The sequence below is a fragment of the Pongo pygmaeus genome, chromosome 5 (assembly GCF_028885625.2).
Source record: "Pongo pygmaeus isolate AG05252 chromosome 5, NHGRI_mPonPyg2-v2.0_pri, whole genome shotgun sequence".
In the NCBI taxonomy this organism is placed as follows: Eukaryota; Metazoa; Chordata; class Mammalia; order Primates; family Hominidae; genus Pongo; species Pongo pygmaeus.
The window spans coordinates 52,928,568-52,947,051 of NC_072378.2; the positions used below are offsets into that span (position 1 = coordinate 52,928,568).

Here is an 18,484-nt window from a genome sequence, read left to right on the forward strand (position 1 = left end):
TTCCCAGCACCATTTATTAAATAGGGAATCCTTTCCCTATTTCTTGTTTTTGTCAGGTTTGTCAAAGATCAGATGGTTGTAGATGTGTGGTATTATTTCTGAGGGCTCTGTTCTGTTCCATTGGTCTATATCTCTGTTTTGGTACCAGTACCATGCTGTTTTGGTTACTGTAGCCTTGTACTATAGTTTGAATCAGGTAGCGTGATGTCTCCAGCTTTGTTCATTTGGCTTAGGATTGTCTTGGCAATGTGGGCTCTTTTTTGGTTCCATATGAACTTTAAAGTAGTTTTTTCCAGTTCTGTGAAGAAAGTCATTGGTAGCTTGATGGGGATGGCATTGAATCTATAAATTACCTTGGGCAGTATGGCAATTTTCACAATATTGATTCTTCCTACCCATGAGCATGGAATGTTCTTCCATTTGTTTGTGTCCTCTTTTATTTCGTTGAGCAGTGGTTTGTAGTTCTCCTTGAAGAGGTCCTTCACGTCCCTTGTAAGCTGCATTCCTAGGTATTTTATTCTCTTTGAAGCAATTGTGAATGGGAGTTCACTCATGATTTGGCTCTCTGTTTGTCTGTTATTGGTGTATAGGAATGCTTGTGATTTTTGCACATTGATTTTGTATCCTGAGACTTTGCTGAAGTTGCTTATCAGCTTAAGGAGATTTTGGGCTGAGAAGATAGGGTTTTCTAAATATACAATCATGTCATCTGCAAACAGGGACAATTTGACTTCTTCTTTTCCTAATTGAATCCTTTATTTCTTTCTCTTGCCTGATTGCCCTGGCCAGAACTTCCAACATTCTGTTGAATAGGAGTGGTGAGAGAGGGCATCCCTGTCTTGTGCCAGTTTTCAAAGGGAATTCTTCCAGTTTTTGCGTATTCAGTATGATATTGGCTGTGGGTTTGTCATAAATAGCTCTTATTATTTTGAGATATGTCCCATCAATATCTAGTTTATTGAGAGGTTTTAGCATGAAGTGTTGTTGGATTTTGTCAAAGGCCTTTTCTGCATCTATTGAGATAATCACATGGTTTTTGTCTTTGGTTCTGTTTATATGACGGATTCCATTTATTGATTTGCGTATGTTGAACCAGCCTTGCATCCCAGGGATGAAGCCCACTTGATCGTGGTGGATAAGCTTTTTGATGTGCTGCTGGATTCGGTTTGCCAGTATTTTATGGAGGATTTTTGCATCGATATTCATCAGGGATGTTGGTCTAAAATTCTCTTTTTTTGTTGTGTCTCTGCCAGGCTTTGGTATCAGGATGATGTTGGCCTCATAAAATGAATTAGGGAGGATTCCCTCTTTTTCTGTTGATTGGAATAGTTTCAGATGGAATGGTACTAGCTCCTCTTTTTACCTCTGGTAGAATTTGGGTGTGAATCTGTCTGGTCCTGGACTGTTTTTGGTTGGTAGGCTATTAATTATTGCCTCAATTTCAGAACCTGTTATTGGTCTATTCAGGGATTCAGCTTCTTCCTGGTTTAGTGTTGGGAGGGTGTGTGTGTCCAGGAATTTATCCATTTCCTCTAGATTTTCTAGTTTTGTTTTTTTTTTTGTGTAGAGGTCTTTATTCTCTGATGGTAGGCTGTATTTCTGTGGGATCGGTGGTGATATCCCCTATATCATTTTTTATTGCATCTATTTGATTCTTCTCTCTTTTCTTCTTTATTAGTCTTGCTAGCGGTCTGTCAATTTTGTTGATCTTTTCAAAAAACCAGCTCCTGGATTCATTGATTTTTTGAAGGGTGTTTTGTGTCTCTATCTCCTTCAGTTCTGCTCTGTTCTTAGTTATTTCTTGCCTTCTGCTAGCTTTTGAATGTGTTTGCTCTTGCTTCTCTGGTTCTTTTAATTGTGATGTTAGGGTGTCAATTTTAGATCTTTCCTGCTTTCTTTTGTGGGCATTTAGTGCTATAAATTTCCTTCTACACACTGCTTTAAATGTGTCCCAGAGATTCTGGTATGTTGTGTCTTTGTTCTTCTTGGTTTCAAAGAACATCTTTATTTCTGCCTTCATTTCGTTATGTACCCAGTAGTCATTCAGGAGCAGGTTGTTCAGTTTCCATGTAGTTGAGCGGTTTTGAGTGAGTTTCTTAATCCTGAGTTCTAGTTTGATTGCACTGTGGTCTGAGAGACAGTTTTATATAATTTCTGTTCTTTTACATTTGCTGAGGAGTGCTTTACTTCCAACTATGTGGTCAATTTTGGAATAAGTGTGATGTGGTGCTGAGAAGAATGTATATTCTGTTGATTTGGGATGGAGAGTCTGTAGATGTCTATTAGGTCCGCTTGGTGCAGAGTTGAGTTAAATTCCTGGATATCCTTGTTAACTTTCTGTCTCGTTGATCTGTCTAATGTTGACAGTGGGGTGTTAAAGTCTCCCATTATTATTGTGTGGGAGTCTAAGTCTCTGTAGGTCACTAAGGACTTGCTTTATGAATCTGGGTGCTCCTGTATTGGGTGCATATATATTTAGGATAGTTAGCTTTTCTTGTTGAATTGAACCCTTTACCATTATGAAACGGCCTTCGTCTCTTTTGATCTTTGTGGGTTTAAAGTCTGTTTTATCAGAGACTAGGATTGCAACCCCTGCTTTTTTTTTGTTTTCCATTTCCTTGGTAGATTTTCTTCCATCCCTTTATTTTGAGCCTGTGTGTGTCTCTGCATGTGAGATGGGTCTCCTGAATACAGCACACTGATGGGTCTTGAGTGTTTATCCAATTTGCCAGTCTGTGTCTTTTATTTGGAGCATTTAGCCCATTTACATTTAAGGTTAATATTGTTATGTGTGAATTCGATCCTGTCATTATGATGTTAGATGGTTATTTTGCTCATTAGTTGATGCAGTTTCTTCCTAGCATTGATGGGTTTTACAATTTGGCATGTTTTTGCAGTGGCTGGTACTGGTTGTTCCTTTCCATGTTTAGTGTTTCCTTCAGGAGCTCTTGTAGGGCAGGACTGGTGGTGACAAAATCTCTCAGCATTTGTTTGTCTATAATGGATTTTATTTCTCCTTCATTTATGAAGCTTAGTTTGGCTGGATATGAAATTCTGGGTTGAAAATTCTTTTCTTTAAGAATGTTGAATATTGGCCCCCACTCTCTTCTGGCTTGTAGAGTTTCTGCCAAGAGATCTGCTGTTGGTCTGATGGGCTTCCCTTTATGGGTAACTCGACCTTTCTTTCTGGCTGCCCTTAACATTTTTTTCCTTCATTTCAACTTTGGTGAATCTGACAATTATGTGCCTTGGAGTTGCTCTTCTCGAGGAGTATCTTTGTGGTGTTCTCTGTATTTCCTGAATTTGAATGTTAGCCTGCCTCGCTAGGTTGGGGGAGTTCTCCTGGATAATATCCTGCAAAGTGTTTTCCAACTTGGTTCCATTCTCCCCATCACTTTCAGGTACACCAGTCAGACGTAGATTTGGTGTTTTCACATAGTTGCATATTTCTTGGAGGCTTTGTTGGTTTCTTTTTACTCTTTTTTCTCTAAACTTCTCTTCTCACTTCATTTCATTCATTTGATCTTCAATCACTGATAGATACTCTTTCTTCCACTTGATCGAATCAGCTACTGAAGCTTGTGCATGCGTCATGTAGTTCTCATGCCATGGTTTTCAGCTCCATCAGGTCACGTAAGGACTTTTCTACACTGTTTATTCTAGTTAGCCATTCGTCTAATCTTTTTTTCAAGGTTTTTAGCTTCTTTGCGATGGATTCGAACATCCTCCTTTAGCTTGGAGAAGTTTGTTATTACTGATTGTCTGAAGCCTTTTTCTGTCAACTCATCAAAGTCATTCTCCATCCAGCTTTGTTCCATTGCTGGCGAGGAGCTGCATTCCTTTGGAGGAGAAGAGGCACTCTGATTTTTAGAATTTTCAGCTTTTCTGCTCTGGTTTCTCCCCATCTTTGTGGTTTTATCTACCTCTGGTCTTTGATGATGGTGACGTACAGATGGGTTTTTGGTGTGGATGTCCTTTCTGTTTGTTAGTTTTCCTTCTAACAGTCAGGACCCTCAGCTGCAGATCTGTTGGAGTTTGCTGGAGGTCCACTTCAGACCCTGTTTGCCTGGGTATCACCAGCGGAGGCTGCAGAACAGCGAATATTGCTGAACAGCAGATGTTGCTGCCTGAGCCTTCCTCTGGAAGCTTCGCTCAGAGGGGCACCTGGCTGTATGAGATGTCAGTCAGCCCCTACTTGGAGATGTCTCCCAGTTAGGCTACTCGGGGGTCAGGGACCCACTTGAGGAGGCAGTCTGTCCGTTCTCAGATCTCCAACTCCGTGCTGGGAGAACCACTACTCTCTTCAAAGCTGTCAGACAGGGACGTTTAAGTCTGCAGAAGTTTCTGCTGCCTTTTGTTCAGCTATGCCCTGCCCCCAGAGGTGGAGTCTACAGAGGCAGGCAGGCCTCTTTGAGGTGCCATGGGCTCCACCCAGTTCGAGCTTCCCAGCCACTTTGTTTACCTACTCAAGCCTCAGCAATGGTGGACGCCCCTCCCCCAGCCTTGCTGCCGCCTTGCAGTTCAATCTCAGACTGCTGTGTTAGCCGTGAGAGAGGCTCTGTGGGCATGGGACCCTCCAAGCCAGGTGCGGGATATAATCTCCTGGTGTGCCATTTCCTAAGGCCGTTGATAAAGCGCAGTATTAGGGTGGGAGTGTGCTGATTTTCCAGATACCGTCTGTCACAGCTTCCCTTTGCTAGGAAAGGGAATTCCCCGACCCCTTGTGCTTCCCAGGTGAGGCAATGCCCTGCCCTGCTCCATGGGCTGCACCCACTGTCTGACAAACCCCAGTGAGATGAACCCAGTACCTCAGTTGGAAATGCAGAAATCACCCGTCTTCTGCGTCGCTCACGCTAGGAGCTTCAGACTGGAGCTGTTCCTATTCGGCCATCTTGGAACCTCTCCTACCTAGTTTATTGAGAGTTTTTCTCATTAAGGGATATTGAATTTTACCCAAAGTCTTTTATATAGCTATTGAGACAATTATGTGGTTTCTCTCTCTGGTTTTGTTTATGTGATGAATCACATTTATTGATTTGTGTATGTTGAACCAACTTTGCATACTGGAAATGAAGCCTACTTGATTGTGGTGGATTACCTTTTTGATGTGCTTCTGGATTCAGTTTGCAGATATTTTGTTGGGGATATTTGCATTGATGTTCATCAAATATATTGGCCTGAAGTTTTCTTTTTCTGTTGCGTCTCTGCCAGGTTTTGGTATCAGAATGATGCTGGCCTCATAGAATGAGTTAGGGAGGAATCCCTCCTCCTCAACTTTTTGGAATATTTTCTGTAAGAATAGTACCAGCTCTTGGCCAGGCACGGTGGCTCATGCCTGTAATCCCAGCACTTTGGGAGGCTGAGGCGGGTGGATCATGAGGTCAGGAGATTGAGACCATCCTGGCTAACACAGTGAAACCCCGTCTCTACTAAAAATACAAAAAATTAGCCAGGCATGGTGGCAGGCGCCTGTAGTCCCAGCTACTTGGGGGGCTGAGGCAGGAGAATGGTGTGAACCCAGGAGGCAGAGCTTGCAATGAGCTGAGATTGTGCCACTGCATTCCAGTCTGGGCGACAAAGCAAGACTCCATCTCAAAAAAAAAAAAAAAAAAAATAGTACCAGCTCTTAACTTTGAGTATCTGGTAGAATTCAGCTGCGAATCCCTCTGGCCCTGGGCCTTTTTCGGTTCATAGGCTATTGATTACTAATTCAATCTCAGAGCTTGTTATTGGTCTGTTCAGGGAATCAGTTTCTTCCTAGTTCAGTCTTGGGAGAGTGTATGTGTCCAGGAATTTATCCATCTCTTCTAGGTTTTCTAGTGTGTATGCATACAAGTGTTCATAATATTCTCTGATGGTTGCTAATAATTCTGTAGGGTCAGTGGTAACATCCCCTTTGTTGTTTCGAATTGTGTTTATTTAGATCTTCTCTCTTCTATATTAGTCTAGCTAGTGGCCTATCTTTTTAATAAAAACCAACTCCTGGATTCATTAATCTTTTGAATGGTTTTTTGTGTCTTGATTTCCTTCAGTTCAGCTCTGATTTTGGTTATTCCTTTTCTTCTGCTAGCTTTGAGGTTGATTTGCTCTTGCTTCTCTAGCTCTTTCAGTTGTGATATTAGGTTGTTAATTTGAGATGTAACTTTTTGACATGGGCGTTTAGTGCTATAAATTTCTGTCTTAATACTGCCTTAGCTGTGTCCCAGAGATTCTGGTATGTTGTATCTTTGTTCCATTACTTTCAAAGAAATTCTTGATTTCTGCCTTAATTTCATTATTTACCCAAAAGTCATGCAGGAGCAGGTTGTTTAATGTCCATGTAATTGCATGGTTTTGAGTGGTTTTTTAAGTTTTGACTTCTCTTTTTATTATGCTGTCGTCTGGGAGTGTGTTTGCTATGATTTTGGTTCTTTTGCATTTCCTGATAATTGTTTTCTGTTTGATTATGTGGTTGATTTTAGAATATGTGCCATGTGGTGATGAGAATAATTTATACTCTGTTGTTTTTGGGTGGAAAGTTCTGTAGAGGTAGGTCAGATCCATCTGGTCCGATGTTGAGTTAGGTACTGAATATCTTTGTTAATTTTCTGCCTCAATGATCTGTTTAATACTGTCAGGGAAGTGTTAAAGTCTCCCACTGCTATTGTGTGGGAGTCTAAGTCTCATTGTAGTTCTCTAAGAACTTGCTTTATGAATCTGGGTGTTCCTGTATTGGGTGCATATGTATTTAGCATAGTTAGGTTTTTTTGTTGTGTTGGTTTAAAGTCTGTTTTGTCTGAAATTAGGACTGCAACCCCTGCTTTTTTCTGTTTTCCATCTGCTTGGTAGATTTTCTTCTATCCCTTTATTTTGAGCCTTTGGGTGTCACTGCATGTGAGATAGGTCTCTTGAAGACAGCATACCATTGGGTCTTCCTTTTTTATCCAGCTTGTTATTCTGCGTTGTGGTTTTTTTGTTTGTTTGTTTGTTTTGAGACAGAATCTCACTTTGTCACCCAGGTTGGCGTGCAGTGGTGTGCTCTCAGCTCACTGCAAACTCTGCCTCCCGGGCTCAAGTGATTCTCCTGCCTCAGCCTCCCGAGTAGCTGGGATTACAGGTGTGTACCACCATGCCTGGCTAATTTTTGTATTTTTTAGCAGAGATGGGGTTTCACCATGTTGGCCAGGCTGGTCCTAAACTCCTGACCTCAAGTGATCCACCCACCTCTGCCTCCCAAAGTACTGGGATTACAGGCATGAGCCACCATGCCTGGCCTCTGTGCCTTTTAAATGGGGCCTTTAGCCCATTTATATTTAAGATTAGTGTTGATATGTGTAGATTTGATCCTGTCATTGTGTTGTTAGCTGGTTATTATGCTGGTTTGTTTGTGTGGTTGCTTTATAGTGTCACTGGTCTGTGTACTTAAGTGTGTTTTGTATTGGCTGGTAATGGCCTTTTCTTTCCATATTTAGTGCTCCTTTTAAGATCTCTTGTAAGGCAGGTCTGGTGGTAGTGAACTCTCTCAGCATGTGCTTATCTGAAAAGGATCTTATTTCTCCTTTGCTAAGAAGCTTAGTTTGGCTAGATATGCAATTCTTGGTTGAAGATTTTTCTTCTTTAAGAATGTTGAATATAGGCCCCCAATCTCTTCTGGCTTATAGGGTTTCAGCTGAGAAGTCCAGTGTTAGCCTGATGGGGTTCCCTTTGTACGTGACCTGCCCTTTCTCTGTAGCTGCTTTTAACATTCTTTCTTTCATTTTGACCTTGGAAAATCTGATGATTATGTGGCTTGGGGATGATCTCCTTGCATAGAATCTTGCAGGGATTCTTTGTATTTCCTTAATTTGATTGTTGGCCTCTCTAGCAAGGTTGAGGAGGTTTTTGTGGACAATATCCTGAAATATGTTTTCCAAGTTGTTTGCTCTCTCACTGTCCCTTTCAGGAATGTGTGGTGAAATTTGAGCACTTGGTTTGTCTTTCCTATTTTGCTAAAATGTTTTCTGGTCTAATATAACCAGTGGGTATGCTTTCTTTTTTTTCTTTTTTGGTGAGGGGAAGGGACTTAATCATATACAGTATTTGTTTTAAGTGAATTAGAAAATTGGGAATATGATTTCAGCCTAACTTGGCCATTGTGCAGCTTGCCTCCACATAGGAATTACATATTGTTTGAAACCATGGTTAGGTTCCAGATATATGAAAGTAAGCAATCCTAAGACTTACTCTGTTATAGGCACCTAACTAAATTTGATTGATTTAAATTATTTGAAAACAGTTATTTTGCCATCGTGCCACCCAACTAGCTTAGCAAATACCTAGCAATATAACAATATAAAATACTTCAGGTAACTCTCAATTATTACCTGCATTATGGAGTTGGCTCGGTTGGAGACTTAATACAGCTTACATGTGCTCAAGCAGCAAACTAATGTTTAACTTGAGCAATGGCATATAAATCATTATTATACTTTTTCTTTCTTTTTTTCTTTATTTGAGGCAGGGTCTTGCTGTGACGCAGGCTGGAGTGCAGTGTCATGATCATGGCTCACTGCAGCCTTGACCTCCTGAGCTCAAGCAGGCCACTCACTTCAGCCTCCTGAGTAGCCTGGACTGCAGGCAAATGCCATCAAACCAGTCTAACTTTTAAATGTTTTTGTAGAAACAGGGTCTCACTATGTTGCTCAGGCTGGTTGTGAACTCCTGCATTTCAGGAGTCCTCCTACCTCAGCCTTCCATGCTGAGATTGTAGGCCTGAGCCACAGTGCCTGGCCCATACACTTATTTTTATATCATCAGTTTATAACTTACTCTAAAAAGCTCCAGGAAAGATGAACATTGTTAACTTTCAATTATTTAGGTATTTTTAGAAAGCCAAGGAATTGAATTAAATCCACCAGAGAAGATGGCTCTTGATCCTTACACTGAACTCCGAAAACAGCCTCTTCGTAAGTATGTCACCCCATCAGACTTTGATCAACTCAAGCAATTTCTCACCTTTGACAAACAGGTAAGTGACACAGGAACCGCAGTAGGCTTACTTATTTCCAAATGTGACCTATGTTTATTGGCAAAAGGTTTGGGTAGCTGTATTGGTAACTGTTTTGAAACATTACAGCTATAATTGAACTGTTTGGGCACAGTACTGTCTTTCTGCTTTTGTCAAGGGTTACAGGTACAGGAATGCCTGCATTTCATATGGAGATCCAAAGAAGATTGTGGAGTTGCAGAGTAGTTTTGTGAATCTCACCAAACATTTAAATCTCAAAACAATTTCTGAGCTACATCTGCTTCCCACCTTACGTTTCCAATTGACAATTTCTTTCCCTTAAAATGAGCTAATTTCATAGACTCCTTTGCGAAACCATAAATCAATTATTAGAAAACTTCAAAAATATGCATATATGTAGGTTCTAATGTTAAAATGTTTAATTTTACAGAAGCCCCACTACAGATGCTTCCTTGTTAAATGTTACATTAATATTGGAGTCCAGAATGTTCTGAGCTTTTTCCAACTCTGTTCCAACCTTTCTAATCCTCTCCCTTGTGAGCTGATGTGTATAAGCAGATTTAAATCCTTCCCTTTCTGTACTAAAGGGAGAAAGAAAAGGAAGAGATCACCCTCAGTGCTTCTTTGCTGCTCCTTTTCTTTAGACATTTAACCCCTTTTAGTTCAGAAAATGTAAACTAGCACTGGCATGGTCTTTTAAGGATTTTGTTCATATCAGTCATATATCTGTTATTATTTTATATTTAAAGATTGTGTTTATTCCCACGATTTGAAGAAGCCTAGCCAAAAAAAAAGAAAAAAGATTTTGTTTATATTATTGCTAGAAGTTATGTGTTGATGGGACCAAAAAAAGACTGGTTAATAAGTAAAAATTTTTTCTATACTAATTATATATAAACCATATTCACATGTACCTTTATTAATATATATATACCACTATGTAAAGAACTTCATTGCTCTTTTAATTTAGCTTCTCTTTCACTGACTAATATTTTGGATCAAAGTGAGCTCTTCTTTTTTGGCACAAACTTATAATCCTATTATTTAATTCTTTCCAGCTGCTGACATATAGTACATAATTTCAGATGTTTTAGTATGTTTGATGAATATTTCTTTTTTTTTCAATTTACCCCATCTGAAATTACTTCATAGTCTTTCCAGCTAATCTTTCAATCATTGATACATAATTGCCAAAGTAACCGAGCTGAACTCCCTACTTTTAAGATTCTTGAGTCACTACTTTGGATTCTTCAAAGGTCCTTCGATTCTATGCGATCTGGGATGATACAGACAGCATGTATGGTGAATGTCGGACCTACATCATTCATTACTATCTTATGGATGATACAGTGGAAATTCGAGAGGTCCACGAACGGAATGACGGGAGAGATCCTTTCCCACTCCTAATGAACCGCCAGCGTATGCCCAAAGTTTTGGTGGAAAATGCAAGTATGTTTGATTCAGTTTATTCTCTGTTACTTGGGATGTTTTTAGGTTCTTAAAGGAGTTACTTAATCAGTATGCAAAATTTGTTTATACTTGGAAGCCTCTAGCTATTTTTGCCTAGATGCTCAGAAAATGGCTTCCCACAGCTTTCCTCCTTTACTTGCCCCTTGGTCCAGGCATGCCCCCAAGACAGTCTGGTATCCAGGTCAAGGAAACAAAACCAAAACAACAGGGGGAGATTTATTTAAAGTGCAGCAGAGCAAGGTTTCTGAACTGAAACAATTTAATATTAGATTTTTAATGCACTTTTCAAACAGGCTTGTTTTCATTCAAGGATATGAATGAAAGCTTAGCTTTTCTTTATATGCTTTCCTGACTTTGCTTCTCACTTCAACTGCTTCCTAAACAGGAAGTTTCTATGTGGTTTAACTTGAGATTGGAAAAGGCATGTCTGTGACTCATAGAGGTGAGGTCCATTGTGTCAAACCCAGCTCATTCTTTGCTAGTTTAAAATTACCTAGCATGGGCTGGGCATGATGGCTCACTCCTGTAATCCCAGCACTTTGGGAGACTGAGGCGTGTGGACTGCTTGAGCCCAAGAGTTTGAGACCAGCCTGGGCAACGTGATGAAACCCCCTCTTTGCAAAAAATACAAAAATTAGCCGTGCTTGGTGCTGCATACCTGTATTCCCAGCTACTTGGGAGGCTGAGGTGGGAGGATCATCTGAGCCTGGGAGGTCGAGGCTGTGGTGAGCTGTGATTGTGGTGCTGCACTCCAGCCTGGGCAACAGAGTGAGATCCTGTCTCAAGAAAAAGAAAAAAGTTACCTACCATGTTTGAGAGTGGCAGTGCAACAAAATGGCAGCAAATACCTGCTGTTCACTGTTTCCTGGGATGAGTAGGCTTGCTTTAGCTATTTTCTTAGTAGTTTTTACATTTCTCTTAGAATGATGTCATCTTGGTCACATGTAATGACTGACAGCTCTCATGTTTGGGTGGCTGATAGAATTCTGTAAATGTATTCATTGATTTTTTTTTCTTTTTACTATATTTTTTGGGAATTAGGATATAAGAAATTTCAGGTATTGGGGCCGGGCGCGGTAGCTCACGCCTGTAATCCCAGCACTTTGGGAGGCCAAGGCAGGTGGATTATGAAGTCAGGAGATCGAGACCATTCTAGCTAACATGGTGAAACCCCATCTCTACTAAAAATACAAAAAATTAGCTGGGCTTGGTGGCGTGCACCTGTAGTCCCAGCTACTCAGGAGGCTGAGGCAGGAGAATTGTTTGAACCCGGGAGGTGGAGGTTGCGGTGAGCCAAGATCACGCCACTGCACTCCAGCCTGGGTGACAGAGTGAGATTCCATCTCAAAAAAAAAAAAAAAAAAAAAAAGAAAAAAAAAAAAGAAAAAGGTACTGAGCAAGAAGTTTGTCTACATTAGAGGTTATAAATAAACGTGTAGTCTGAGGCTAAATTCAACGTGTCTGTACGTATTGCTTCGCTTGCACAGTGCTTTTTTATGAAAAATGCAGTATTATTTGTGGGCAAGGAGTTGGAGGTTTCCATCGAGAGAATGGATAAGCAAAATGTAGTGAAGGTACATTTTGATTAATATACAGTAGTTAGAAGCAGTAAACAAGATGTACACAGAAAGCAAGTGGATGGATCTTAAAAACATAGTGCTGTGTAGGAAAAAATACATAAAATTAGATGTATAATGCCATAACACATGCAAAACATAGTATACATAGGACACATTCAGTCACATAGCTGCATTAGAATGATTGCATGTGAGGAGAGGAGAATGAGATTGGGGAAAAGGATAAAAGGGAGTGAAAACTGTCATCATTTTAGAATTAGGAAAGTTTATATTATATATTTTTTTTTAAAAAATGAAAATAACTGCTAATTCAGCTTGTATTCTCAAGTAGAAACAACTGGATCTGTGCCCTAGTTCAACATAGTTTGGCTTCTACCTACTATACATATTCTTATAATCAGTTCTCTACAGAACTGTCTTAGAGTTCAATGACAATGGGACTAATATACTAATTTTGGCCTTTCAGAATGCTTAAACAAGCCTGAAATCCATGCAGTTAGGAGCTAACAAACATTAGATTTACAATAGATAAAGAAAATGAATAGGAATATATTCAGGGTGGCATGAAAAGTCTCACTGAAACTAAATCCCTTTAAATGACAGATTCCAGGTTTGTCTCTGCCTTATCAATGTGACCTATATTGAAAACTTAATATATAATTATCCTCTTCTATAATTTCCCAATTAAAAATTTTTTATCAAAGTTGCATGGAGAGGCAGCCTGGTGACATATATAGGGTTCTTTTAAAAAGTAGGAAACAGGCTGGTCGCTGTGGCTAAAGCCTATAATCCCATCACTTTGGGAGGCCAAGGTGGGAGGATCACCTGAAGTCAGGAGTTCGAGACCAGTCTGGCCAACATGGTGAAACCCCCTCTCTACTAAAAAATACAAAAATTACCTGGGCATGGTGGCAGGTGCCTGTAGTCCCAGCTACTTAGGAGGCTGAGGCAGGAGAATTGCTTGAAGCCGGGAGACAGAGGCTGCAGTGAGCGGAGATTGCGCCACTTCACTCCAGCCTGGGCAACAGAGCAAGACTCCATCTCAAAAAAAGAAAAAAAAGGTATCAGTCATGACGTACAGAAAAGGCTATGTTCCCATCAGCTACATAATTCCTTTAACTAGAATGGTAATGTTAAAAGAATGATGTCTAATTGACTCTCAAAGGCATTTATCCAATGGGTGATTTTTATTAAATTCAATTAAATAAGAGGTAAATAATCTGCTATGGGAACGATTTCACATGCTAAATGCCATGGAGGACAAAATGTAACTCCCATTCCTAGAATCCTATCTTTCAGTCATTTCTAGTGTCATTGAGAAGACAAGGCATATAAAATACACAAAGCTGTTAAGTAATAACATGAGTATACCGGATTATCTGATTATGTAATTAGTTAAGTCATGCAGACCGAGGTCAGAAGGAGAAAGGTGTGGGCCTGAAAAACTAAAGAAGTCTTTGTGGAAGAGCTGGGATTAGACTCAGATTTAGAATGGCAGAGAACAAAAAGCACACTAGAAAGAAGAACAAGAGCAAAGGTTGGGAATTAGGAACAAGTATGCATGTTTGGGGGCGCCCAAGAGATGGTGGCTAGGCAGAGAGTTTGTATTAGACAGTAATAGGAAATTATGGGAGTAACTTTCAAAAGTCCTCTCAACCAGGGCCTCCTTTTAAGTAGCTAAGATAAATCAAAATTATGCATTTATAATGGATGGAGTTAAAATATCAGAAATTCTGAAAGTTATTTCTTTGTCAAGGGCAATTGCATATTACCAATAGGTGGCAGGTAATGTCAAAACAGGACATTTTTTGGCTTAACAAAAGCTTTCTACTCAGCTCTTGAACCCAAGGAACCAGGTTCTGAAAGTCTAAATATGTTAGTTATCCTTCAGACTGGCTTTCATAGTTTGATCTTGCCCTTGCCTGTTTAGATGAATCTTAAACACCCCTTAGACCTTTAGTGTTCCAGAAAGTTGAATGTTTTTCCTCACTTTCTGTGCATCTTTATTGGCTCACTCAGTCATTCAAATAATATTAATCGAACATCCTTATAGATGAAGGAAACACTATGCTAGGCAATGGAGATCTGAAACTACTATAAGCCCCATATCTCTAAGACTTTACAATCTGATGAGATCAACATACAGATCAATGAAATAGAACAAATTGTCCAGAAATAGATGCACACATATGAGGTCATTTGATTTTTGACAAAGGTAAAAAAGCAATTTGGTGGAGAAATGATTGTCTTTTTAACAAAAGGTGCTGGAACAATTCAATAGCGTATGCAAAAGTAAATAATTAAATAAACTTCAACCCTTACCTCACCATACATAAAAGTTAACCCCCAATGGATCATAGACCTGGGCGACAGAGTGAGACCCTGTCTCAGAGCAGGGGAAAAAAAAAGCAAATGTAATAAAAACAAAAATTGACAATTGGGACCTAATTAAACTAAAGAGCTTGTGCATAGCAAAAGAAACTATCAACAGAGGAAACGGCCTACAGAATGGGAGAAAATATTTGAAACAATGCATTTGACAAATGTCTAATATCCAGAATCTATAAGGAACTTAAATCAACAAGAAAAAAACAAATAACCCCATTGAAAAGTAGGCAAAGGACATGAACAGACACTTCTCAAAAGAAAACATACAAATGGACAACAAACATTTTAAAAATGCCCAACATCACTAATCATCAGAGGGATGCAATCATACCAGTCAGAATGGCTATTATTAATAAGTCAAAAAATAACAGATGTTGGCAAGGTTGCAGAGAAAAGGGAATGCTTATACACTGTTGGCAGGAACGTGAACTAGTTCAGCCCCTGAGGAAAGTAGTTTGGAGATTTATCCAAAAATAGAACTACACCAATCCCATTATTGGGTATATACCCGAAAGAAAATAAATTGTTCTATACAAAAGATACTTGCATTCATGTTTATTGCAGCACTGTTCACAATAGCAAAGACATGGAATCAACCCAGGTGCCCATCACTGGTGGATTGGATAAAGAAAATGTGTGAATGGTACATATACACCATGGAATACTATATGGCCATAAAAAATAAAATCATATTCTTTGCAGCAACATGGATGCAGGTAGAGGCCATTATACTAAGTGAATTAACACAGAAACAGAGCATTGGGTACACATGGACACAAAGACAGGAACAATAGACACTGGGGACTCCAAAAGGAAGAAGTAAGGGAGAGGGACAAGGGTTGAAGAACTACCTATCAGGTACTGTGTTCACTATTTGGGTGACAGAATCAATAGCTCAAACTTCAGCATTATGCAATATACCTGTGCAACCAACCTGTACATGTACTCCCTGAGTCTAAAATTTAAAAATAAATACGTAAATAATAAAAGTTTTGCTTTTCAAAAGACACTGTTAGGAAAGTGAAAGGAAAAGCTAAAGATTGGGAAAAATATTTGTAAAACATATTTGACAAGGTACTTGTCATAGGATATATAAAGTGGCTCTTAAAACTTAGTAAAACAACCCAAATAAAAAATAGGTAAAGGATTAGAATAGATACCTCACCAAAAGCATGCATGTATGACAAGTTAGCACACAAAAAGATATTTACCATAGTTACTTATTAGAGAAATGCAAATTAAAACCATGTAAGATACAACTGTATACCCACTAGCACGTCCAAAATTAAAAAAACTGACCATACCATACCAAGTGTTGACAAGGATGTGAAGCAGCTGAAAATTTCACACACTGCTAGTGGAAGGTAAACTGAAATAACCACTTTGAAAAATAGCGTGACAGGTTTTTTTGTTTGTTTGTTTGTTTGTTTGTTTGAGACGGAGTCTCGCTTTGTCGCCCAGGCTGGAGTGCAGTGGCGTGGTCTTGGCTCACTGCAAGCTCTGCCTCCTGGGTTCACACCATTCTCCTGCCTCAGCCTCCCAAGTAGCTGGGACTACAGGCTCCCGCCACTATACCCGGCTAATTTTTTGTATTTTTAGTAGAGACGGGGTTTCACCGTGTTAGCCAGGATGGTCTCGATCTCCTGACCTCGTGATCCACCCGCCTCGGCCTCCCAAAGTGCTGAGATTACAGGCATGAGCCACCGTGCCCAGCTGACAGTTTGTTTGTTAAAATTGCACATATATCTACCATACAAACCAGCCATTCTTTTCTTGGGTATTTGCCAAGAGAAAGGAAAACATATGTCCACACAGAAACTTATGTGAATGTTTATGACAGCTTTTTTAATAATAGCCAAAAGTTGGAAAGAATGCAAATGTCTGTCAACAGTTAGTGAGTAAACAATTATTGTATATCAGTACTTTGGAATACTACTAAAAAATAAAACAATTATTGATGTATGAAACAACATGAATGAATCTCAAAGTAACTATGCTAAGAGAATGAATTCAGACAAAAATACATGCCATATAATTCCATTGGTGTAAAATTATTGAAAATACAATATAAATAAGCAAAATAGATCAGTGATTGCATGAGGATGGTGAGGAGAGTTAGATTATAAAAGGTCATGGGAAGACTTTTGGATGTGATTGGATGTTTATTATTTTGATTGTAATGATGGTTTCATGGGTAAATACATATGTCAAGCAACATCAAAATTGTATACTCCAAAAATGTGCAGCTTATTGTAGTCAATTACACCTCAGTAAAGTTGTAAAAATATACATTCCTATCTAGATATGTCATAGACAAATGTAAGAACACTAGATTCAAAAAGATCATGAAAGCAGCTCCAAAGAAAAAGGTAACCCATACCAGATGGAAGTTAGAATGACAACTGACTTCTGTAGCAACAGTGATTACCAGAAGACAGTAAAATAATATCTTCAGAGTGCTGAGAAAAAAATAGAATTTAATGTCTAGAGAAACTGTCTTTCAGGAAGACGGTGAAATACATTTCCAGGCAAACAAAACAGATTTTACTAACAGCAGACCCTTACTGGGAAAATTCTAGAGTATACTTCAAGTGGAAAGAAAATGAATGCAGAAGTAAAGTCTAAGATACAAAAAGTCGTGAATAAAGAAAATAGCAAAGTAGGATAAATCTAAATAATCATTAACTTACAAATTAAAAGAACAATATTGAATTTGTGGGAGTTAAAAATATCAAAGTAGAACTGAAATGTATTACAGTAATAGCATAGGAAAGGGTGGTAGGATTAAATATATAACAAGTTTTGAAAATTTTTTTTTAACTTTTATTTTAAGTTCAGGGGTACATGTGCAGGTTTGTTTTATGAGTGAACTTGTGTCATGCAGGTTTGTTGTACAGATTATTTTGTCTCCCAGGTATTAAGCGTAACACCCATCAGTTATTTTTCCTGATCTTCTCCCTCTTGCCACCCTTCACCCTCCAATAGACCCCAGTGTGTATTGTTCCCTCCCATGTGTCCATGTGCTCTCATCATTTAGCTTCCACTTATAAGTGAGAAATGTGGTACTTGATTTTCTGTTCCTGCATTAGTTTGCTAAAGATAATGGCTTTCAGCTGAACCATGTTCCTGCACAGGACATGATCTCATTCTTTTTTATGGCTGCATAGTATTCCATGGTGTATATATACCACATTTTCTTTATTCAATCTGTCATTGATGGGCATTTAGGTTGATTCTGTGTCTTTGCTATTGTGAATAGTGCTGCAGTGATCATACACTTGCATTTCTTTATGATACAATGATTCATATTCCTTTGGGGATATACCCAGTAATGTGATTGCTGGGTCGAATGGGTAGTTCTGTTTTTAGGTCTTTGAGGAATCACCACACTGCTTTCCATGGTGGTTGAACTCATTTACCCTCCCATGAACAATATATAAAAGCGTTTTTAAAAACATACTTAAGATATAGGCAAATATCTTTAAAAAGACAAATAAATAGCAAAAGAAACGGATGAGGTATAAAACAACTGATGAAGCTATATTAGTATAATACAAATAGACATTTGGGCAAAAAGCTTTGATTGAGATGAAGAGGATCATTACCTATTGCAAGAATATTTTATTTACTAGGAAAATATAATAATTCTAAACTTGAATGCAGTAATAACATGGGTTCAAAATATAAGAAAAATCTATAGCACCATTATTCAATGAGACTGGAAAAATACACTGTAATAGTGGGAGCCATTAAAACATTTCTTTCAATAGTTGTTAGATCAAAAAGACAAACCAATAAACATGTATAAGACTTGAATAATATTATTATTCATTTAATAAATATATATATATACTTACCCAACACCCAATTTTCAACAAAATTAAGTTAGAAGTCAATTTTGGAAATATAACATGAAAACAACCATGTATTTGGAAACTGAAAAACGTATTTTCAAATAACCCATGAGTCAAAAAATATATTGTCAGAAAATACCTAGAACTGAATGGTAGCAAAAACTCTTAAAACTCTAAAAAAAAAAAGAGGTACTTGGAGGAAAATATAA

At 38.7% G+C, this 18,484-nt stretch overlaps 1 protein-coding gene across 2 annotated transcripts in view; it reads left to right on the top strand.

The window, feature by feature from the left end:
- Nucleotides 1–18,484, top strand: part of EFHC1 (EF-hand domain containing 1) — a 73,486-nt gene that overhangs the window by 25,765 nt on the left and 29,237 nt on the right. For both annotated transcript variants that reach the window (XM_054490757.2, XM_054490759.2), the window contains 2 exons: nucleotides 8,837–8,986; nucleotides 10,243–10,435. In XM_054490757.2, coding sequence (XP_054346732.2) covers nucleotides 8,837–8,986; nucleotides 10,243–10,435 — 343 coding nt within the window. The remainder of the gene's footprint in view (nucleotides 1–8,836; nucleotides 8,987–10,242; nucleotides 10,436–18,484) is intronic.